The sequence below is a fragment of the Sorex fumeus genome, unplaced genomic scaffold (assembly GCF_029834395.1).
Source record: "Sorex fumeus unplaced genomic scaffold, SorFum_2.1 ptg000072l, whole genome shotgun sequence".
Taxonomy (NCBI): Eukaryota; Metazoa; Chordata; class Mammalia; order Eulipotyphla; family Soricidae; genus Sorex; species Sorex fumeus.
The window spans coordinates 16,153,807-16,177,955 of record NW_026606129.1 but is presented as its reverse complement, the minus strand read 5'-3'; the positions used below and the strand labels follow the sequence as shown (position 1 = coordinate 16,177,955).

At 41.7% G+C, this 24,149-nt stretch overlaps 1 protein-coding gene across 3 annotated transcripts in view; it reads left to right on the top strand.

Annotated features, from left to right (window-relative positions):
* Nucleotides 1-24,149, top strand: part of NEK11 (NIMA related kinase 11) — a 237,654-nt gene that overhangs the window by 80,951 nt on the left and 132,554 nt on the right. For all 3 annotated transcript variants that reach the window (XM_056129480.1, XM_056129479.1, XM_056129478.1), the window contains exons 4-5: nt 10,154-10,218; nt 13,359-13,485. In XM_056129480.1, coding sequence (XP_055985455.1) covers nt 10,154-10,218; nt 13,359-13,485 — 192 coding nt within the window. The remainder of the gene's footprint in view (nt 1-10,153; nt 10,219-13,358; nt 13,486-24,149) is intronic.

Sequence of the window (24,149 nt, the reverse complement as noted above, 5' to 3'; positions counted from 1 at the left end):
AGCTGCCTGTCCGCCTGAAGAAATCACAGCTCATCCAGCAATTCTTTCAACAGACACAAGTGCCAGGGAGCTTGTTTTGTTTCATGGTTTCATTTTAGCACCAGGGGCAAACCAGGTGACCAAGACATTGCCACTATTAGTGAGTTCCCTTCTGCCCGTTTCTGCTGAGTCCAGAGAAGATGATGTTTCAAAGATTAGGCAATGCATTCTGCCACCAAAGAAGAACGGAGATAGAGATTCTAGCTTTGAACAAGACTCTGAAGTCCCTCAAACAAAAAGCTATAGGGAGTTGACATAAACCGCCGTCCTCCTTGCCCCCCAACCCCGCCTCAATAAACACCTTTAAAAATAACATATTTCTGTCTTGTGCACAAGAAGTTCAGGCTCCGGGGAAGGAATGAAGCTTAGTACTCCATTCTCAAGTTAGCCTCAAGTGAACTGTGAATATTCTCAGCTATGAGGATCACTATTTATAACTGTTTTTGCTGTATGCTATAGATTTAGAACATCACAAATGTATAAATAAGCCAAATTAAAATAAGTACAGGGAAGTGCCAGCGGAGTCAACAGCATTTTCATCTCTTCTGTAACCGTGTTCTTAGTTTTTCTGGTTTGTTTATTTTGGGGGGTGGAGAGGGGGTTCGGTCCACATCTGGTGGTACTGTGCTTGGGAATCATGTGTGGTTCCAGGGATTTTGATTGGGGTCAGCTGTATGGGAGACAAGTGCTTTAAGTCCCTGTTAACTATCTCTCGGACCCCTTGATTTTCCAGTGTATCTATGTTCTTAGTTCTTCACTGATGGTATTGCACTAAATGAGTCAGGACTCCGCAGAGAAAGAGAATGAATAGGAGATAGAGCGAGAGATAAAGACATAGAAATGAGATAGACATAAAAATGAGGAGAAAAAGTCAGAAATAAGGAGATCAACATAGAAAAAAAGAGAGATAGTGACCAAGGTTACAGTGGAGTTTTGTCTAAAGAACTGGTTCATGTGATTCTGGAATAGAGAACTCCCATGACCTGTTCTCTGTCAGACTGAGACTCAGGAAAGCTGGTGGTGTAATTCAACCCAAAGGTGAGAGCATGACAACCAGGGAGATGAATGGTCTAAGTCGCTCAGTTAAAGGGCCAGGCAGATGGGAGGAAAAATCCCAGCTCACACCATCGGTCAGAAAAAGAGAGAGGAATATTTCCTTAAATCTGTGATATACCTCTATGACATTGAAGCTAATGGTATCTTCAAAGATGTCACACCACTGGCCAAGCAAGTGAAAACAGAGATAGACAAATGGGACTATCTTAAACTAAGAAGCTTCTGCACCTCAAAAGAAACACTGATCAAAATACAAAGACAGTCTACAGAATGGGAAAGGATATTCGCCCAATACACCTCCAACAAGGGGTTGATATCAAGGATATACAAAGTACTGGTTGAACTCCACAAGAAGAAAACATTCAACCCCATCAAAAAATGGGGCGACAAAATGAACAGAAACTTTCTCAGAGAAGAAATCCGAATGGCAAAAAGGCACATGAGAAAATGCTCTACATCACTAATCATCAGGGAGATGCAGATCAAAACAACAATGAGATGTCATCTCACACCACAGAGACTGGCCCACATCCAAAAGACCAAAAGCAACCCGTTCTGGCGTGGATGTGGCGAGAAAGGGACCCTCCTTCACTGCTGGTAGGAATGCCAACTGGTTCAGCCCTTTTGGGAAAACAGTATGTACGATACTCAAAAAATTAGAAATTGAGCTCCCATTGGACCCAGCAATACCACTCCTGGGAATATATCCCAGAGAGGCAAAAATGTATAGTCGAAGTGACATCTGCATTTGTTTGTTCATTGTAGCACTGTTTGCAATAGCCAGAATCTGGAATAAACCTGAGTGCCTGAGAACAGATGACTGATTAAAGAAACTTTGGTATATCTACACAATGGAGTACTATGTAGCTATTAGAAAAGATAAAGTCATGAAATTTACATACAAGTGATACTACATGGAAAGTATCATGTTAAGCAAAATGAGTCAGAAAGAGAGGGACAGACATAGAAATATTGCATTCATCTGGGGAACATAAAGTAACAAAATAGGAGACTAACACCCAAGAATAGCCGAGATAAGTACCAGGAGGTTCACTCCATGACTTGGAGGCGAGCTCGCACATGCTGAGGGAAAAGGCAGCTCAGATAGAGAAGGGAGTACCAAATAAAGGGTGTTTGGAGAATCCTCCCAGGATGGTAAATGCATGCTGAAAGTAGACTATAGACTGAACATGATTGCCACTCAATGCCTCTTTTGCAAACCACAGCACCCAAAAGGAGAGAGAGAACAAAAGGGAATGCCCTGCCACAGAGGCGGGGGGGGGGGGGTGGGGGGGGAATGGGGGATGGGAGGGATACTGGGACCCGCTGTGTTGGAAAATGGGCACTGGTGGAGGGATGGGTACTCAAACATTGTATAATTGAAACCCAAGCACAAAAATTTGTAAGTCTATAACTGTACCTCATGGTGTTTCACCAATAAAAGTTAAAAATAAAATCCGTGCTTTAATTCAGACTCTGAAGGGGCAGATAGGGTCAATTCAACTGGTGAGGATTTTTTTTTTATTATGAATGGATGTTCATTCATAATAAATGTGAGTGTGGAAAGATCAGATTATAGCTGAATCTCACAAAGACAATGTTCATGAGAAACAGTCTTGTTCCTGACATTCCATTCACTCTCAACGGAACTACCATCTCCAAATGCCACAGTTATGTGTACCTAGGTCGAGAAGTCAACATGATGAATGACCTGACATCTGAGTTGTGCAGGAGGAAGAGAGCAGCTTGGAACGCCTTCAAGAGCATCAAAGAAATAACTAAGAGGACAAAGAACCTCCAGCTCTGAGCACATCTCTTCGGTTCCACTGTTCTTCCTGCATTAACATACTCTCAGAGACCTGGGCCCTACGAAAACAGGATGAGACACTATTTGGGACTATGCTTGGAGTATCACGCTTCACTTAAATGAGAGAAAGAATCCGGAGTTCCAACCTCCATCAACGCTGAAGAATCAGGGACACTGTCTCATTTGCCAAGGCATCGAAAATCAGATGGGCTGGACTAGAGCCATTACCGACTGGATTCCACAGGATGTCAAAAGATCGCGGGGCCACCTACAAGATGGTCAGACTTCTTCGTCAAGACTCTGAACAATTGGTTTGAGGCTCTTCATGTTCCTAGAATGAGCAGATGCTACTGGGCTACACTAGCACGCAACAGGGATGAATGGAGACGTTATTGGCACCTGCTTGAGCAAATCGATGACTAACGGGATATCAAGTGATCAAGTGATGAAGGGATGTTGGAGCTGATTAAAAGCTTTCTCTGCATTGATTGACATGATCATCTGATTTTTATCTTTCCTTTTATTGATGTGTTGTATTATGTTAATTGATTTGTGTATGTTGAACCATATGTTGTGTATGTTGCTGTTGTCCCAAAATTCCAAACGGGATCAGACCACCGTCTTCTTCGTGCAAAATTCTACCTCACAGAACGAGGAGAAAAGAATGCAAGGTTTAAGAAGAGGACTCCCAGAACAACCACCAACTGGGAACTCTTTGGCTCTGTTGCGGCAACATGGGAAGATGCCGTCATTGACAACATTGATGAGGAATACGATCGAATGATTTAGCACCTCCATGATTGTGCAAGGAATGCCAAGAGAGAGATAACCACAAAAAACCGTCTTTCTTTGAACACTCTTGAACTTATTCGCCAACGTGGCTTGGCACGTACCTCAGGCAACCACAAGCAAACGTCCGAACTGGCAAAACAGTGCAGAGAAGCCATCAAAGATGACCTCAAAAACAGGAGAGCAGCAGTACTGGTAGATGCAGCAGAAGCTGGGAAAAACATTCGTAATGCCCGCCTGTCCTTCACCAACTACAAAACCAAGATGACTGCCCTCCGACATCATGATGGATCTATCACATCTTCCAGAAGGGCAATGGAGAAGATTATTCATGACTTCTACTCAGATCTCTTTAATAGCCACATCCACTTGCCCACATACCACATACCACATGATGGATATGTCGTTCCCAATGTTCTCCCTTCCGAAATCCAACATGCCATCTCGTCGGTAAAGAAACAAAGAGCACCTGGCCCAGACAAGATCAGACCTGAACACCTGAAGAACTTACCATCAGTACTCATCAATACATTGGCTCGACTCTTCACACGCTACCTGTCTGAATGCAAGGTTCCATCCCAATGGAAAACCAGCAAGACTGTACTACTATACAAGAAAGGAGACATCCACGACATTGGCAACTATCGCCCAATCTGCCTATTGTCTGTCATCTACAAACTATTCACTCGAGTCATCCTGAATAGGATTAGCAGAACACTAGATGAAGGACAACCATGTGAACAAGCTGGATTCCGAAAAGGATTCAGTACCATCGACCGTATCCACACAATAACCAAGCTCATTGAGGTATCTCGGGAGTTCAAGATACCACTCTGTCTAACGTTCATTGATTTAAAGAAGGCCTTTGATTCTGTTGAGACGGAAGTGGTCATGGAAGCCCTAGCCAATCAGGGCGTACAAACTCAATACATCAGGATCCTTCGTGAGCTCTATTGCGGATTCACTACCAAGATCTCACCATTCTACAAAGAAGTAATCATCCATATCAAGAGAGGGGTTCGGCAGGGTGATACCATTTCACCAAAACTCTTCAGTGCCACCCTCGAGAACATCATGCGACGACTGGAATGGGAAAACATGGGAGTGAAGATAGATGGTCGGCAACTACACCACCTCTGCTTTGCTGATGACAGCGTTCTAATAACACCAAACATCAACCAAGCGGCACAAATGCTGAACGACTTTGACCGTGAATGTGGAAAGGTCGGACTACAGCTGAATCTTACGAAGACAATGTTTATGAGAAACAGCCTTGTTCCTGACGCTCCATTCGCTCTCAATGGAACCACCATCTCCGAATGCAACAGTTATATATACCTAGGTCAAGAAATCAACATGATGAATGACCTGGCACCTGAGTTGCGCAGGAGGAAGAGAGCGGCTTGGAATGCCTTCAAGAGCATTGAAGAAATAGCTAAAAGGACAAAGAACCTCCAGCTACGAGCACATCTCTTTGATTCCACTATTCTTCCTGCATTAACATATGCCTTAGAGACCTGGACCCTATGAAAACAGGATGAGAACACTATTCGGGTCTCTCAAAGAGGAATCGAAAGAACTATGCTTGGAATATCACGATTCACTCAAATGAGAGATAGAATCCGGAGTTCTGATCTTCGTCAACGCTCAAGAATCAGGGACGCTGTCTCATTTGCCAAGACATCAAAAATCAGATGGGCTGGACACGTAATGAGGTTTACAGACAACCGCTGGACTAGAGCCATTACTGATTGGATTCCACGAGACATCAAAAGATCACGTGGACGCCCACCTATAAGATGGTCAGACTTCTTCGTCAAGACCCTAAATGATCGGTTTGAGGCTCTACATGTTCCTAAAACGAACAGATACCATTGGGCTACGCTAGCACGCAACCGGGATGAATGGAGACGTTACTGGCACCCGCTCGAATAAATCGATGAATAACGGGGATTAAGTGATTAAGTGATGTTGAACCATCCTTGCATCTCTGAGATGAATCCCACTTAATCATAATGCTAGATCTTTTTGATATGCTAGTGGATTTGGTTTGCTAAGGTTTTTGTTCAGGATTTTTGTGTAGATGTTTAACAGGGAAATTGGTCTAAAATTTTCATTCTTACTAGGATCTCTATCTGCTTTGGATATTAGTGTCATGTTGGTTTCACAGAAGCTATTAGGAAGGAGTCCTGTTACTTCAATTTTTTTGGAAGAGCGTTTAAGGATTAAAAACAGTGTTTTTTTAAGTTTTGATAGGCCATTGAAACCATCTGGACCACGGCTTTTGTTCTTGGGAGATTTTTGATTACTGTTCCAGTTGTTTTGCTTGTGATTGGCCAATTCAGGTTTTCTATTTCCTCCACACTCAGTTTTGGCAGATTAGATGATTCTAAAACTGTCCTTTTCTTCTAGGTTCTCCAGCATACCAGGATAAAGTTGTTCATGGTAATTTCTCCTGATATCTTGGATTTTATCTACCCTTTAAAACATTACAAAGATTTTAACTTCAGTTATGTTCCTCCCTTTTTTATATTGTGTCTACTCAGGATTTCAGCTCTGTTTTCTCTAACACTCCCCTCTCTGCGCTCGCCATCACCATTACCATCAGTTTGGAAACGTCCACTGGTGTAGATTTTCTCATGTCCACCTGCCCCTCAATTTACCCCTGGCACAGACTGCCTTTCCTGGACAATCCTATTCTCCCTCAAAGGAATCCTTCTGTTGTGTGAAAGCTAAACACTCCTGTTTGGGGTTTTTTGTTTGTTTTTTAAATTTATTGGTTTGCTTGGAGGCGTCTGTTTGTTTTCCTGGTTCTTTCACAGTATTTTTTATTTTAGCTTAAAATGCTATATTTAATTTGTTTATTATCAGGTGAAAAATTCTAAGTTGACAAATGTTTTGTTTTACAAGTTGGCCTTCTGTCTTCTCAGTGGTTTATTAATGCTAAAAAGCCATCTTCTATTCCATTATCTGATTGCCACTCTTAATATGTTAATTTTCTTTCATCTAGTTCTCACTGTCTTCTCTGTCTTTGTTATTTATTCTCCAGGATAGAAGGTGTGTCGAGTTGTGTATTTCTTTAATTCCCTCTCTCCAAAAATTCCAACATGAGATTTGTTTTACAGATGAACTTGTGCTACTGCATGTTGGTCTGAATGCTGAAAATTTCCATTATTCTGTCTTTGTATTTTGCCTCTTCTTGATTTTCTTTGTCTAGAGTATCTGTGAGATGAATGTTGCATGTTCACGTTCTAGCCTCTACTTCTGAGAACTCTTTCTAGTGACCCATTTGCTCATTTGTATCTGATAGTTTTTCACATGTGTATGTGTGCTCAGTTTGAATTTTTAAAGTAATTACCATTCCAGTTTCTAAATCCTCTTTTCTTCTGCCTAATCTGCTTCAAAACATATAAACTGAATTCTTAATTAAAAAATTATATTTGTTTCAATTTTAGAATTTTTATTGGACCCTTTAAAAATGGATATTGAATCTAATCCTCTGATGCAATTCTCCACTGTGTCATTAATTTTCTTGAATATGTTCATCATAGTTCATTTTGAATATTTGTTAAATATGCCTGCTCTTCAAGCCTGTGTTCTCCCTTGAACACAATCTCATTGCTTGTCTCTGTTCCTTTGCTTGTTTATTTCTACCTGGAGATTGTGTTTGCTCTCAAGCTTCTCTTTCTTCTCTTTCTCTTCCCTCACATCTTTCTAAATAAATTTCAATAAAAATTATCTTGCTTCACCAAGATGTTTGACTTCTTACCTTTTTATTCCTATTTCTCTGGGGAATATGCCCCTTAAGTCCTGACTTCTTCATGGTGCTGAACTATAATTGTTATCTTACAAACCCAGTGAAACTGCATCAAGCTTCATTCAGGTCAGAACACTCTGCACAGGCCACAGGCCTTGAGCATGAAGCATGGTTTTCACTGTGTGAAGCTCTTCTTTCCTCTGGAGTGCTGGCAGCCTTCCTTTGCTTTCATAAACTGATCTCTTCAGAGATATGGCTTTTTAAAAGATGAGACCAGAGGTGACAAAAGACAGTGGCAGAAGGTCATGAACACCAGTGATGGTGGTATTTAGTTAGTGACGAATGTCAACACTACAAACCTAGATATTATTACAACCAGATTGTCTAAACTACAATAACACAATTTTAAGTTAACATTGTGCAGTATTCTCTTGGAGGTGGGAGATACTATTCTATATGTGTACTCCATGATAGTTGGAAACTTGAGATTCTACTCTTTTATTTTTTTATTTTTACTTTTTTGCTTTTTGGGTCACACCTGGCAATGCACAGGGGTATACTCCTGGCTGATGCACTCAGGAATTACTCCTGGCGGTGCTCAGGGAACCATATGGGACACTGGAATTTGAACCCAGGTCGGCTGCATGCAAGGCAAGTGCCCTACCCGCTGTGCTATTGCTTCAGCCCCTGAGATCCTAGTCTTGATTTTATCATTTTAATAACTCTATTTCCCCCCTAGAAATTCTGCTTTTTTCCCCCCTCAAATTTGTGCTATCTTTATTTATTTTTGTTGGGGAGGATACTGTCCTATTTATGGCTCACATTTCTATTCCTTTATGACTTTAATCACTTAAAATATGGTTTATGGTTTGTATCCTGTTAAGAGTTTCTGAGACTCTCAGGGGCCTAATGTATAGTATGCTCTTTGCTGACTCTTAGTTTGCATTTGCTTCTGCCAGGTGCCCCAAGGAGGGTATTAGCAGCAGAAGACCAATTTTTATGTTAATTTCTTGGATTGTGATTCTGGAGGTCATGCAGCTACTGCATATTTGAATCCAGAATGTGAATGAATAAAGAGATAATGGTTGCAAAATATGGAGTTTTGTTTTATTTTTTTCCTCCACTCAGTTCAGACTATACAGATAAACTCTTGTCATTTTCTTTCCCGGGTGAATATCTGTTTCTCAGGCCAGCCTTTTACTGAAGGTGTGGATCCTCTATAGGATCCTGGCTTTATGGCTGTGTATGAGTTTCTGCTCTCCCCTTCTCACAGGGGCTCAGGGTAGTTCTGAGAGGTCTTTATAGTGAGCCCATGTTAGGGGACAGTTTTTCCCCAATGTGCCCAGACACTTTGCTCACCGAGTCTGGGCAGACGTGGGGCAAAGGATGATGGGTGGGCGGAGAAACCACTCTGGAAGACAGCTGATGGCCACTCACTTTATTGCCAAATACACACTTATTTTATAGAGGGTCTCAGCTTAAGAGAATGGCCCAATCACATAAAGTTTAGCATTACTGACCTATTCACCAACTCTGCTTTGCCCCAGTCCAGTCCCAATCAGGGCTAGATGCTGTAGTTAGGAATGACTACTCACTTAGGAATGACTAGAGTAGGTGATAATTCTTGAGGGGTTGGGTGGGACTAAAGGTCGGATACTTAGTGCTTTTCAAATGAGCCCAGACACTCCCTACTGGGTCACTATTCAGGGACAGGTCTTATCTGCTATGCAGGGACGGATCTTATCTTCTCTGGTGCCTGTTGCCATGCTCCACAAGCCACCAGGTCAGGTCAGATACAAGACATCTCTCCCTGCAGTGGATAAATCAGCACCTACCACCCACACTCCTGTTCCTCTACGTTTCTTCCTTTTTTTATTGTCTGAGGGCCATACCTGGTGGTTCTCCTGGGCTACTCCCAATTCAGTGCTCATAGTTGTTCTTGGTGGTGTTTGGGGGATCATGCGGTGCTGAGGATATAACCCAGAGTTCCTGCAGGCAGATCATGATCTTTCTCATTTTCTTGTCAACTCAGTTGTGCCTATGTGAAGATATTTGCATGCTTGATTTAACTTTGTGAGTTGTTGCTTCTGTGAGGATTTTCAAGCTGCCCAGTGCTCCCTATAGTTTGAAGTTAAGACCTTAACTGACATGATTTACAGTGCTCTGGGGTACAGTAAATTTTAATCAGTGATATCTGTTATTAAATGACATCAATATCAATATTTTTACTACAATAAGTATATGAAATATGAACATTTGGGCCACATATTGTTATGTATTAATTGCATAATAATATGTGCATGGTAGTACATTTATATCTTTAATAATGATATTTATATGACAACAATAATAGGTTGCATATCATAGATTATGAAGCTTTATGGGAATGGATCTAAAACTATTGCGTTTAACACTGTAGATCCTATCAAACCATGGTCAGAACTGTCTTATTGAAGTAGTTGAAACTACACGATTCTTTTTACCAGTTACAAGTTCTTGTGACAAAAACTCCTACTTTCTCAGAGAAACTAGAAAATGAGGATTTTCAGCTTTTAAACATTGAAAGATCTTTCAATGGGAGTGTATATTTATGTGTGACTTATACTACTTATTATATCTATATATGTTATTTGTATTGGAATTTACCACTTAAGATTTATTTTTAATTTTGCATGAAATTGTATGTGCTTTTTTGTATTTTGTAGGAGGATACTTCACCGAGACTTGAAATCAAAGAACATATTTCTGAAAAATAATCTACTTAAAATTGGTAAGGTTTTTTTAATATTTGTACTTTAAAATCCCAGGAGTTATAGTCTCACTGTCATAAGTATGTCAAATTGAGGTATACAGTACCAAGAAGTGTTGAGTGATCATTGAGTTATTAAAAATTCTTAATTATTTGTTCTTGGTTGGGGCCAACAAAATTCATTGCTTTGCTTCTAATATCTAATACCAATTGACATGGAATACATTAGCTATTCACTCACACTGTGATTCAGAAAAGATTGTTTTTATTTATTTTTTAATTTGGGGGCCACACCCAGTGGTGCTCAGGGTTTACTCCTGGCTCTGCACTCAGGGATCACACCTGGTGTGGCTTGGGGGCCATATGCCAACTGGAGACTGAACTTGGGTCAGTTGCATGCAAGGCAAGATCCTTATCTGCTATACTATCTCTGCTCCAGTCCTTCCAAGTCCTACTCCATGCTGGATTCTTTGCAGGTGGTGAGACTTGTTTTACTAGTTTGATTAATTATCATAGGTTTCCCCTCTTATTTGATCATGAGCAGTTAGCAGTTATCATAGATCATTAAAATGTTAATAAAATGGCCTTGTTTAACCTTTAGCTCTTCTTCAGAACTGTATCTCCTCGCATGTCACTTATTCAATGTTTAATCTTTCTGTAAGAAGTTCTTAGAGAGGGAAGGTATAAATCATGTATCCTGTCAGGCAATTACAGAAAACTGATAGATTTAAAGTTGAAAAGTCATGTTCTTGATGAAGCTTGCGTCTTTGATTTAAATTTTTCCTTTATTGTGTGTTAAGAACAAATGCTCCCCAAGAAGAAATTGCAAATCATTCTGTTCAGCTCTTTGAGAATCATTTCGTTTATGGTGCTTCAGACGTGAGATAACATTTTTTGTTTAAAGGTGCAGGTTCTCCCTACTTCCAGAAATTACATCAAATTCAATTTCTTGTCTTAAACTCATCTTTCCCCAAGCAATCTTATATATATATACATATATATGTGTATATATATATATATTATTAGTGAAACATCATGAGGTACTGTTGTAGACTTACAAACTTTCGTGCTTGGGTTTCAGTTATACAATGATTGAGTACGCATCCCTCCACCAGTCCCCATTCTCCACCACCAATGATCCAAGTAGCCCTCCCACCCCAGCACCCCATCCCCCCCTTGTGATGTCTTTGTACTTTTGGTATTAGAGAGATATGAGCTTCATAGAAACTGTTTGGGAGAGTTTCTGTTTCTTCAATTTCCTGGAAAAGTTTGAGAAGAACTGGCAATAGGTCCTCTTTAAATGTTTGGAAAAATTCACTAATGAATCCATCTGGACCTGGGCTTTTGTTTTGGGAAGACTTTTGGTGACAGTTTCAATTTCCTTGATATTAATAGGACTATTCAGGTATTCTAGATCTTGATTCAGCCTTGGGAGATTATAGGAATACAGGAATTTATCTATTTCTTCTAGGTTCTCTTGCTTTGTGGCATACAGACTTTCAAAGTAGTCACTGATGATCTTTTGAATTTCTTTGGATCTGTTGTGATATCCCCCATCTCATTTGTGATTCAGTTTATTAGGGTTCTCTCTCTCTCTTTCTTTGTGAGTCTTGCTAGTGGTTTATCTATCTTGTTTATTTACTTGAAGAACGAGCTTTTGGTTTCATTGATCTTTCAGATTGTTTTTTTTTTTGGTTTCCATGTCATTGATTTCTGCTTTAAGTTTTATTTTCTCTTTCCTTCTGCCTGGTTTGGGCTCCTTTTGTTTGTCCTTTTCTAAGATCTTGAGCTGTGAAGTCATGTTGTTTATGTGGGCCCTTTCTTCCTTCCTGAGAAATGCTTGTAGAGTTATAAATTTTCCCCTTAACCTGGCTTTAGTTGCATCCTATAGGTTCTGGTAGCTCGTGTCTTCATTCTCATTTGTTTCCAGGTATCTTTTGATTTCTTCCTTGATTTCTTTCCTGATCCACTTGTTGTTCAACATTGAGTTGTTTAATTTCCAGGTGTTTGATTTGGTTTTCTGCATCTGTACATGATTAACTTCTATCTTCAGTGCATTGTGGTCTGAGAAGATAGTTGATACAATGTCTATCTTCCTGATTCTTTTGAGGTATGCTTTGCGGCCCAGCATATGGTCTATTCTGGAAAATGTTCTATGTGCACTGGAAAAGAATGTGTATTCTTTTTTGGGGTATATAAAGTCCTGTATAGATCTATTAGCCGTCTGTCTTCTATATCTTCCTTCAGAGCCATTATTTCCTTGCTGAGTTTTAATCTTCTTGATCTATCTAGGGGTGATAAGGCAGTGTTGAAGTCTCCAACTACTATTGTGTTGCTTGTAATGTCCTTCTAAAGGTCTTTAGCAGTTGTTGTAGGTATTTGGCTGGTCCCTCTGTGTGTGTGTATACGTTTAGGAGTGTGATTTCTTCCTGCAGTACATATCCCTTGATTAATGAAAAATGGCCTTCACTGTCCCTTCTATTCTTTTTCAACCTGAAATCTATGTTGTCCAATACTAGTTAGGCCACTCCAGCTTTTTTGAGGGGGTTGTTTGCTTGCAGGGTTGTTTTCCATCCTTTGACTTTGAGTCTGTGTTTTTTCTGATTGTTCAGATGTGTTTCTTGTAGGCAGCAGAATGTTGGGTTCTGTCTCTGAATCCATTTTGCCACTCTGTGTCTCTTAATTGGTGAATTTAGACCATTGACATTGAGAGAGATTATTCTTATGGGGTTTTGTACCATCTTTTTGTAAGGGCTTGTTGTGCTTGTAGGGGTTTGTCTTGTCTTACTGTAGCCCAGGTTCAAATAATGACTTACCTGGGAGAGGAAGAAAACCAGGCACGGCATTTGGGATGAACAGAAAGAGACTCAGGGATGGTGGGCGGCCCAGGGCCCTAGAGGATGCCAGGGGCTGATCGGCAGGGAAAGCGAAGTCCTGGGTTATAATAATGACTGACCTGGCAGAGGAAGAAAACTCAAGCTTATATTTTTCACTTACCAGCATTGTCTACTTTAAAACATATTGTCATTTTTTCCCCTCCTTTAAAATGATCTGAATCATTGTATTCTAATATGGTCAAATTAGGACCATGGTTGTTAATGTCTGGTGCTGATTTTTCATTGTTTTAAAGTTCCCATAAAAACTGATTCTTATATTTCAAGGGGACTTTGGAGTGTCTCGACTCCTAATGGGATCCTGTGATCTTGCCACAACTTTAACTGGAACTCCCCATTATATGAGTCCTGAAGCTCTGAAACACCAAGGCTATGATACCAAGTCGGACATCTGGTGAGTGGGTAGTGGGCAGTTCGAGGGATTTGTCTGTTGCCCGAGAGAGGGGCAGGTTATGAGGGGCCCGTTCCTCATTATAGCCATGCACTTACTCTGAAATCTTTGGCATCTTATGACCAGAATAAAGGAAGGTCTTTTTGAGTTGGAATTTGATATATTTTATTAATGTGATTTCAAAGCATCTCTTCATTTTCAAGATGAATGTTTTTTTTCTCTTCCTGAAACACAAGAGAAAGTTCTTCACGTACTGAAAAGTTGCATTTTGACGCATTTCTGCTGGTCTCTTCTAGGAAGCATTTACAATCTCTGTCACTGTCATTGTCCTCCCATTGTTCATCGACTTGCTCGAGCGGGCCCAGTAACATCGTGAGACTTGTTACTGTGTTTGGCATATCGAATGTGTCATGAGTAGCTTGCCAGGCTTTGCTGTGCGGGCGAGATACTCTCGGTAGCTTGTCGGGCTCTCTGAAAGGGGCGGAGGAATCGAATTCAGGTCAGCTATGTCGGCGGCGTGCAAGGCCAACACCCTACCTGCTGTGCTATTGCTCCAGCCCATTTACAATCATAAAATGATTTATTATATTTTGCTATCTTTTATTTCTATGTGGGGGAACAACAAACAGATTTTTCATTTCTTTGCTTTTGTTATTCTATATTCTTTTAGTTTTTTTTAACTCTATGTTAACCTTAAAAAAATGAAAATTTAAAAAATTTCTAAGTTTCTAGTGACTGATACTCCTGAGACTTCTGACCTTTTGAGCCTCTATCAAGGGAATCTCTTCTGTCTCACTGTGACTCTGGTTTACATATCATGTGGAAAATTTCCTCTGCATGTTAGCAATAGATCCTTTTTGAGGGAAATCTCTTCTCCTTTGAAGATGAATCTTACATAATTAAAAAATTAGTTTAGGCATCGTTATTTACAGTATTGATTCTGGCAGTGTTTCATGCAATAAAATACCCCCAAAATATTTCACTGCTACCCCCTCCACCTTAGTGTCTGCCCCCACCTTCCCCACCCCACTTTATGATGTGCTTCCTATTAAAGATCCATTTTTCAGTGTCTCTTGCCTTTGAGTATTTGTTGTTTCTTCACTATGTTATGATTTTTAGCTCAGCTTAATCCAGGGAAGAGCTTATTAACTGTCCAGATATTTATGTTATGGAAACTAACTTAAGTCCTCTCTGAGCCTTAAAAGATGAGTGGTGTGAAGAGTGTGTCCACTCTGGTTTCGTGAGGAGGATATAGAAGAGGGTGACCTCCTATCTGGTCAGGTAAGTGAGTCCATCAGGGATATAATAAGAGATCTTCCCACCTGCTCTTGACCTGGATGCCACGGGAGCAAGAACACATGAGCCTGTGTCATTTCCCCTCTGTTCTGTTCCTGCTTTTCACTCTTGTGGTTGTTTCCTCCTAGACTCCTCACTGGGGTTTTTCCAATGTTCGATTGTTTTGCCCTGTTGAGCTTTTTCCAAGACTGTCACAGTCTTCTAATGACTTCCTCCAAGACAAAAACTCAAACAATCCTGATCTGAAACCCACAAAGGTTTGTTCAGAGGAGAGAGTTTCTTTACATTTTACTCACTTGAGCTCAGAATTGTGTAATAACACTTAGGACATAAAATATCAGAAAAGATAGAATTCCTGCCCTATGAGAGAAATATGCTGATTCTTTTCTAGAGAACTTTTCTCCCATTTCAGAAAATTAATCTTGGGCTGTGTCTGAATTTGAGTTACATTCCTACATTTTCCTTTATACTCATTATTATTATTAACACAGAAAAAATAGATTCAGATGTGTAACTTCCTTATGATTTAAGACTAGAGGGTATCTATGCAAAAAGTTTTGTCATCTAAATTAGTTCATTAACCTTTGAATCCTATGTCTTTGTAATTATGTGAAACTTCAAGAAAGTGGCTCTTATTAGCAGCATCTCCATTTTCTTGCCAAATTCAAAGGACATCTCCAAGAAAGCTGAGACAACAGTTCCATGGAGACCGCTGTAAAGCATAGCAACTTTTTTTTTTATGTAGGAGTATTGCTATTTATTCATCCATTGATTAGGCTGATTGAATTGGGTCTGAACGCCACCTTATTTTTCTTTTTTTCCCCTTTTTTATAATTTTATTTATTGAATCACCGTAAGAGCAGTTACAAAGCTTTCGGGTTTAAGTCTTGGTCAACAATGAAACTCCCGTCCCTTCACCAGTGCTCATTTTCCACCACCAAAAACCCCAGTATACCCCCCATCCCATACCCTCCCCCTACCTGTGGGGCAGATGATTTCCACATTACTCTCTGTCTACTTTGATTACATTAAATACTTTGATACCAGACCCACCATTATTATTTGGGATTTTACCCCAACACTCAGATCTGCCGAAAAGACAACAGTAGACAATTGGTTTTCTATTGGCTGGTTATGAATAACATATGATGTCATGCATTCATAGTAGTGGTCTCGCGATTTTGGAATTCCGAAATTTTAACCATTAAATCTGGAGGGATTTCTGCCAAAACCTGCTGAGTTCTGAGATTTGTTCCTGAGTCTCTTGGATCATGGCCGATATACAGCTTGATCAGGAGCCAGAGAGGCTGTTCATGGGTGGAGACTCAGGGGTCTCATTAGGGTGGGGAGGAAAGGGCCAGCTCCATCCCCATCCCGTGAGGACCTGTGTGTATTGTCACTGTGGACCCAAACCTGACTATCCAATGGCTGTGGAGGATGGCGGCCACCAAGCTGTCAAGGGGGAGCAGGTGGAGGGACAACACCCTTTTCCCCCTGTGGTGGTCTGGCACAGGTAACCCATTGCGGGGACCGAAAACATCTCTGCCAAAAGCCCCTGGGTTCCGAGATTTGTCTCTGAGTTTCTGGGATCATGGCCTTTAAGCAGTTCGATAAGGAACCAGAGAGACCTTGCCTCCAGTTATATAGCTGAGCCGGAGGTGGATTGTGGGTGTGTCTCCCACATACCTAATTTTCTTGGAAAACTTTGCCCAAGTTTTTGGGGTCTGGCCAGAGGCACAGCAGCAATTTTGGAGTATCTAGAAGTCTGAAGGCGCCATCAGGCTGTGATGCACTCGTCTCACAGGTACAGATTGATCTGTAGAAGGCACCATACCCTCTGAGCGTAGCAACTTTTTGTCTCAATCCCACTTCTTAAAAAAATAGAAACCTGTTCCTAGAATTATGTAAAGAATTTTAGAAATATATGAGACAGTAGCACCAGTATGTTAGACTTACAAAAAATGACACTTTAGGCCGAGGAAAGTCTTACAAAAAGTCACAGCCTTCTAAATATAAGAATGTGGGAGACTGTTTTTTAAACTGAATCACCCTGAGATACACAGTTATAAAGCTGTTCATGATTGGGTTTCGGTAATACAATATTCCAATACTGATCTCTCCATCAGTATACATTTCCCACCACCAGTGCTCCCAGTTTCCTTCTCCCCACCCTCCACCAGCACCTTCCCACCCCCCCCCCCCCCACAGCCTGCCTTTATGGCAGGCTCTTTCTTTCTCTCTGTCTCTGTCTCTGTCTCTGTCTCTCCCTCTCTCCTTTTGGGCATAATTGCAAATTATGGTTTGCACTACAGGTACTGAGAGGGCTATCATATTTGTTCCTTTACTCACTTCCACCACACAACTCTTATCCAGAGTGATCATTTCCAACTATCATCATCCTAGTGGTCCCTTCTCTATCCCAACTGCCTTCTCCCTCCAGCACTTGAGGCCAGCTTCTAACCATGCACCATCCTCCTGGACCTTATTTCTTCTGTCCTTGGATATTAGTCTCATATTTTTAATATATTTTTATGTGTTTTGCAGAAACTGTTTAACTATTCAGGAAATACATACTAAAGATTCCTTTTTTAAATTATTATCCTGACCCCAAATACCAACTTTTTTTTTTATAAACTTAATAATTACCTCGGTTCTCTGTGAATCCAGATCCAATCCTTATCTAATTATGACATTTCTATTGCGGAATCTGAAGTGAGAGAATAGCTAAGAACTATTCATTATAATGACAGGTATGTATGTGTGATGAGTTATCTCTGGGGGACAGTCTTAGAAAAAATTAGGCTGAATGGGGTTTGTCTCTGAATCTCAGTCTGCAGGTTCTATTTGCCATCTTCTCAAGATTAGAAGTACTTATGAATAATTAATAGTTGTTTCTGCCTCAGCACTAGTAGCTATAATAGTGTATGTACATCATACTTAAAGAAGAATTGGTATAATACTAATTTTATTTCCATTTGTTGCTGGGAAGATGAGGTATGTGACCTCATTCTCCCCTGCAATCTGTTCAACCTTTGGGGATTTATTTATTTATAGCTATCAATTACAGCAGGTCTCTTCAAAGTGGGTTAGGTTCCAGAAATTTTTAACAGTTATTTGGAAACTTAGGATCATTTGGTTCACGGAAGACAACGCAGTCAGCATGGCTGATTCATAGACTCCATTTTTTCCACTGAATACTTATTTTCCACTCAAGAAACATAGATCTAAGTTGGCTTTCCCAAGCCAGTGCTGAAAATTGATTAAAATGATAACGAGTTAGAATCTATCATTGCATAAGGAGAAACAAAGGGCATTACTCTTAGAATAGTGGTCCTGTGATTAAACAAAGGGAGAAGGACCAATGTGTAGGGTATATACAGTCTCTCAGAGGACTTAGCCTTAGAGATACCTAGAAGGCAGATTGGGGTGGGAAGAGGTTGGTAGAGACAAAGAAGGGAGGTAGACAGGCTTTCTGTGAACCTGGCAGCCTTCCAACTCCCGGTGCTCTGTGTGGCTTTGAAGAGCCTCTGGAGACCGCTAAAGATGATTAAGCAGCTGGAACACAGCCATTCAGTCAGAGTGTGAAGCCACTGATGGGACAGGAGCAGGGCAGGCTGCAGCCACACCCAGCCTGTGTAGAGAGCTGTGTGAGGAGCAGATGGCAGCAGATGGGGGCTTTTATTTCTGATTCTTGCTTTCCTTGGCAGCCCACTATGATCACTGTCTGTGTTCATTTTCCAAAGCCTGTGGTTTGTCTGGAACCCGTCATGAGCAGAAGATGCAAGACAACATTCCCTTTTATTTTCCTGCCACCCTGGGCTCTCCCTGGTCTGTCCTCTCTCCTCAGTGTCAGTTTTCTCCTCAGATCATGCATTGGCACAGTTCTCAGAGTGTGGAGAGCCTAGGAGCATTCTGGGGAGGGAGAGGAGATGATCTTTCCTGAGACATTGCAAAGCTCAACTGTGGAAGAAAGGAATGTAGAAAGGGCGGGCGGAGGCTGGTTTGCCCAAACTTTGTTTCTTCAATGGTTGGCTTTTACTCCAAACACGGTAACATATGGGGATGGTTCAGTGGAAGGTATCCACTCACTTCTCTTTGTAAATATTTCTCTTTTTTCAAGGGCGACACCTAGTGGTGATCAGGGCTTATTCCTGGCAGCAAATGGACCACTCCCTGTGAGCTCAAGGGACATATGAGGTACAGGAATTATACCCAGGTTGGCCATATCCAAGGCAACACCCTTCCCATTGTACTATCGTTCAAGCCCCCATTAATATTTTTTCATTCAACTCCTGGGACAGAAGTAATAGTACAGGGGATAAGATGCTCGTGTTGCTTCCTGCTGACCCTGGTTCACATCTTTTGTACCACATATGGTCCCCCTGAGCACTGTGAGGAATGATCCCTGAGCACGGAGCCCTGAGTACTTACAGCCCCATAGTATTTCCCCTGAGTACTGCCTCTGAGTAGTATATCCCTATGAGTATTGCAGGTATTTCCCCCCAAATAAAAAAAAAACTAAAAAATTATGGGGCCAGAGTGATAGGACAGTAGGTTGGGTGCCTTCCTTGAATGAGGTTAACCCAGGTTTAGTCTCTGTCATTCCATATGATCTTCTGAGCACCACCTGATATATATATTCATGTGTGCAGAGCCAGAAGTAATCCCTGAGCACCACTGGGTGTGAACCAACAAATATTTTTAAGTAAAAATAATTTTAATTCACTTGATTCCTCAGACATTCAGACCTTGGTTCATTGGACCATCCACATGTGGCTAACGGCTACTACAACTAGAAATATGGACATTTCTGTTGTTGCAGAAAATTCTATTGCATAGTCGCCCTGAGCTAGCCCCTTCCCAATCCTTTGGGCATTACTCTAGGGGTGACTGAGTTTACCTTGCTTGGGGATTGGGCAGAACCTCTAGGGATTTCTTACCATTGTGCTTAGATTGATCTTCTATGCTTTTCGGGGCATATCTGTTAATTCTTTGGAAGTTCATCTATTCTTAGGATTGTCATTCACTCCACTGATTCCCTCTGCTGATTCTTTTGTGAATGTGAACACTACGGCTCATTTTCATTTCCATGACATCATTAGGTGACTCCTTGCCACCTAACTTGTCTGAAGGCATTGGTCATATTGTTGGGTTTGGTTTAGCCATTAATCTGTTTTGGTTGTTTCCATATGGGGAAAAAGGAGGATCCAGAAGGTTTGCTCCAATGTAAATGTCATTTCCTTCCCAGAGAGTTTAGAACCAGCATTTTAACAGTATGCCTGGGTGATGCTATGCTTGTTAAAGCTTGAGATGCATTGACAGTGATCCTGAAACATGAATAATTGATGAATAATATTATTTCCCAAGTATTTATTCATTCAGTGATTTTGTTCAGTATACTATATATAATATATGGTACATATAATAATTACATGATGGTACAAGCGCGAATGATCAAGTACGACATCATTGGTCTGACCGAGACAAGAAGGCACGAATCTCACCATGCCGTTTTCGACACTGGAGAAGAATTGTTCCTCGGAACATGCGATAAAAGAGGTGTTGGAGGCGTCGGTGTCCTTGTCAACACAAACTTGGCCAAGAGCATTGATTCATTCGAATGCCTAACAACAGGTATCGGACGTTTACATTTGAATAGATGTGACTCACTGCCTGCAGTTTCTATCTTCGTTGTCTACACACCAACATCTCATTATGATGAAAGAGAAATCGAGAAGTTCTACATGGAGCTAGAGAAGTTCTATAAAGAAGACCACACCTTCTACAAGATCATTGTGGGTGATTTTAATGCCAAGATAGGACCAAGGAGATCAGCTGAAGAACTTCATATCGGGACCCATGGCCTAGAATGGAATGAACAGGGTGAGAGACTGTCTGAGTTCATCAGTTGACCAAGACCATTCATGGTAACTCACAGTTCCAGAAGGCAGAATCTAAAGGATGGACATGGGAGTCTCCCGGTGGACGATTCCACAACGAAATAGACCACATCATATTCAATCGACGGTTTTGCCTGACTGATGTTGCTGTTGTCCCAAAATTTCGAACGGGATCGGACCACCATCTCCTTTGTGCAAAATTCTACTTCACAGAGCGGGGAGAAAGGGCTGCAAAGTTCAAGAAGAGAACTCCCAGAATGACCACCAACTGGGTGGTCTTTGGTACTATTGCGGCAACATGGGAAGATGCCATTGTTGACAACATTGACGAGGAATACGATCAACTGGTTCAGCACCTCCATGAATGTGCGAGGAATGCCAAGAGAGAGGTAGCCACAAAAAATCGCCTATCTTCGAAAACTCTTGAGCTAATTCGCCAGCGTGGTTTGGCGCATGCCTCAGGCAACCGCAAGCTAACGTCCGAGCTCCCAAAGCAGTGCAGAGATGCGATCAAGGAAGACCTCAAAGAGAGAAGAGCAGAAGTACTGGTAGATGTGGCAGAAGCCAGGAAAAGTATTCGTAACGCCCGCCTGTCCGCTTGGTCTATAAGACCAAGATGACTGCCCTCCGACGTCCTGATGGATCCAACACATCCTCCAGAATGGCAATGGAGAAGATTATCCATGACTTCTACTCAAATCTCTTTGATAGCCATGTCCACTTGCCAACATACCAAATTCCACAGGATGGATATGTCGTTCCCAACGTTCTCCCTTCCGAAATCTGACACGCCATTTCATCGGTAAAGAAACAAACAGCACCCGGCCCAGACAAGGTCAGACCTGAACACCTGAAGAACCTGCCGTCAGTACTCATCAATACACTGGCTCGGCTCTTCACTCGCTACCTGTCTGAATGCAAGGTTCCGTCCCAATGGAAAACCAGCAGGACTGTACTACTGTTCAAGAAGGGAGACATCCATGACATTGGCAACTATCGCCCGATCTGCCTATTGTCTGTCATCTACAAGTTGTTCACTCGAGTCATCCTAAATAGGATTGGCAGAACACTAGATGAAGGACAACCATGCGAGCAAGCCGGGTTCCGCAAAGGATTCAGCACCATCGACCATATCCACACGATAACCAAGCTCATCGAGGTTTCTCGGGAGTTCAAGATGCCGCTCTGTTTAACGTTCATTGATTTAAAGAAGGCCTTTGATTCTGTTGAGACGGAAGCAGTCATTGAAGCCCTAGCCAATCAGGGCCTTCAAGCCCAATACATCAGGATCCTCTGTGAGCTGTATTGCGGATTCACTACCAGGATCTCACCATTCTACAAAGAAGTGATCGTTGATGTCAAGAGAGGGGTGTGGCAGGGTGATACCATTTCACCGAAACTCTTCAGTGCCACCCTCGAGAACATCATGCGACGACTGGAATGGGAAGGAATGGGAGTGAAGATAGATGGTCGGCAACTACACCACCTCCACTTTGCTGATGACATTGTTTTAATAACACCAAACATCAGCCAAGCGGCACAAATGCTGGCCGACTTTGACCGTGAGTGTGGAAAGGTAGGACTACAGCTGAATCTTACGAAGACAATGTTTATGAGAAACAGCCTTGTTCCTGATGCCCCATTTGCTCTCAATGGAACGACCATCTCCGAATGCAACAGCTATGTATACCTAGGTCGAGAGGTCAACATGACAAATGACCTGGCACCCGAGCTGCGCAGGAGGAAGAGAGCGGCTTGGAACGCCTTCAAGAACGTTGAAGAAATAGCTAAGAGGACGAAGAACCTCCGGCTCCGGGCACATCTCTTTGATTCCACTGCTCTTCCTGCATTAACATATGCCTCAGAGACCTGGGCCCTACGCAAACAAGATGAGAACGCTATTCAGGTCTCCCAAAGAAGAATAGAAAGAGCTATGCTTGGAATATCACATTTCACTCAAATGAGAGAAAGAATCCGGAGTTCTGACATCCGTCGATCGAGAATCAGGGACGCTGTCTCATTTGCCAAGGTGTCGAAAATCAGATGGGTTGGTCACGTAATGAGATTTAAAGACGACCGCTGGACTAGAGCTGTTACCGACTGGATTCCACGAGATGTCAAAAGACCGCGTGGCCGCCCACCTACCAGATGGTCAGACTTCTTCGTCAAGATCATGAACGATCGGTTTGAGGCCCTTCATGTTCCCGGAGCGAACAGATGCCATTGGGCTACACTAGCACATGACAGGGACAAATGGAGACGTTACTGGCGCCCGCTTGAGCAAATCGACGACTAACGGGAAGTTAAGTGATTAAGTGATAAGATAATAATTACATAATGTATGTCGATTTGCTTGAGCAGGCCCAGTAACGTCTCCATTGGAGACTTTGTTGTTACTGTGTTTGGCATATCGAATACTCTCAGTAGCTTGCCGGGCTCTCTGAGAGGGGTGGAGGAATCGAACTCGGGTCGGCCATGTTGGCTGCGTGCAAGGCAAACGTCCTACCCGCTATTGTTCATCGATTTGCTCCAGCGGGCTCGAGACCTGTTGTTACCGTTTTTGGCATATCGAATATGCCATGGGGAGCTTTCCGGGCTCTGCTGTGCAGGCGGTCTACTCTTGGTAGCTTGCCGGGCTCTCCAAAAGGGGTGGAGGAATCGAACCCAGGTTGGCTATGTACAAGGCAAATACCCTACCCACTGATAAATATAATGTCTTCCATTATACTTAACAATTAATATTGACACTCAGTTCCATCTAAATGTTTTGTTTAGGGGGACATTTGAGGGAAAAAAAGTACTTATATTAAATTTCTGATTTTCTCTTTCTTTTTATTTGGGAGCCAAAGTTCTGTATATACTTTTCTTCATAGGTGTCAGGATAGTCCTTGGTTACACCAAATAAAATTATTATCTAGAGCAGTGGCTTTCAACCACTGCAAGTCTTGAATGTGGAAAGATGTCGAAAATTATAGGTCTTCCTCATTCAGCTGGAGCACCAGCAGTAAAATGTCCTTAATCCACCAAGCCATGCATTGCTAGCAAGCATTCTCCTTTCAGGGACTGGGCCGATTTCAAAGGATGAATTGAGACAAGACAAAATTTGAGTTACATTTGCAATTCATTACCCACCCAGGCTTCAGAAATCCTCTGGGTGAGTTCTTATGACTCGGACAGATGGCAAGTGTAGGAAATTGAGGCGTAATTTGCTTCACACACACCTGATTCCATCCTTCCCTACATTCAGCCCCTTGAGGACTTATTTGCTTACTTCCTCACAGTTGGTTGTATTTCAGTAGGAGAAAAAGAATGCAAATCAAAAACTTCTAAGTAAAATGCATTCCTCACCTTTCATTTTTTTTAACTTGCCTCCTCCCCCGCTCTCCACTCTGCCTTCCATATTTTCCAATTTAAGACAAGATTGTCCAGTCTGAGAAGAATCTTCAAAAAGGATAGTCATGATGTGTTGGA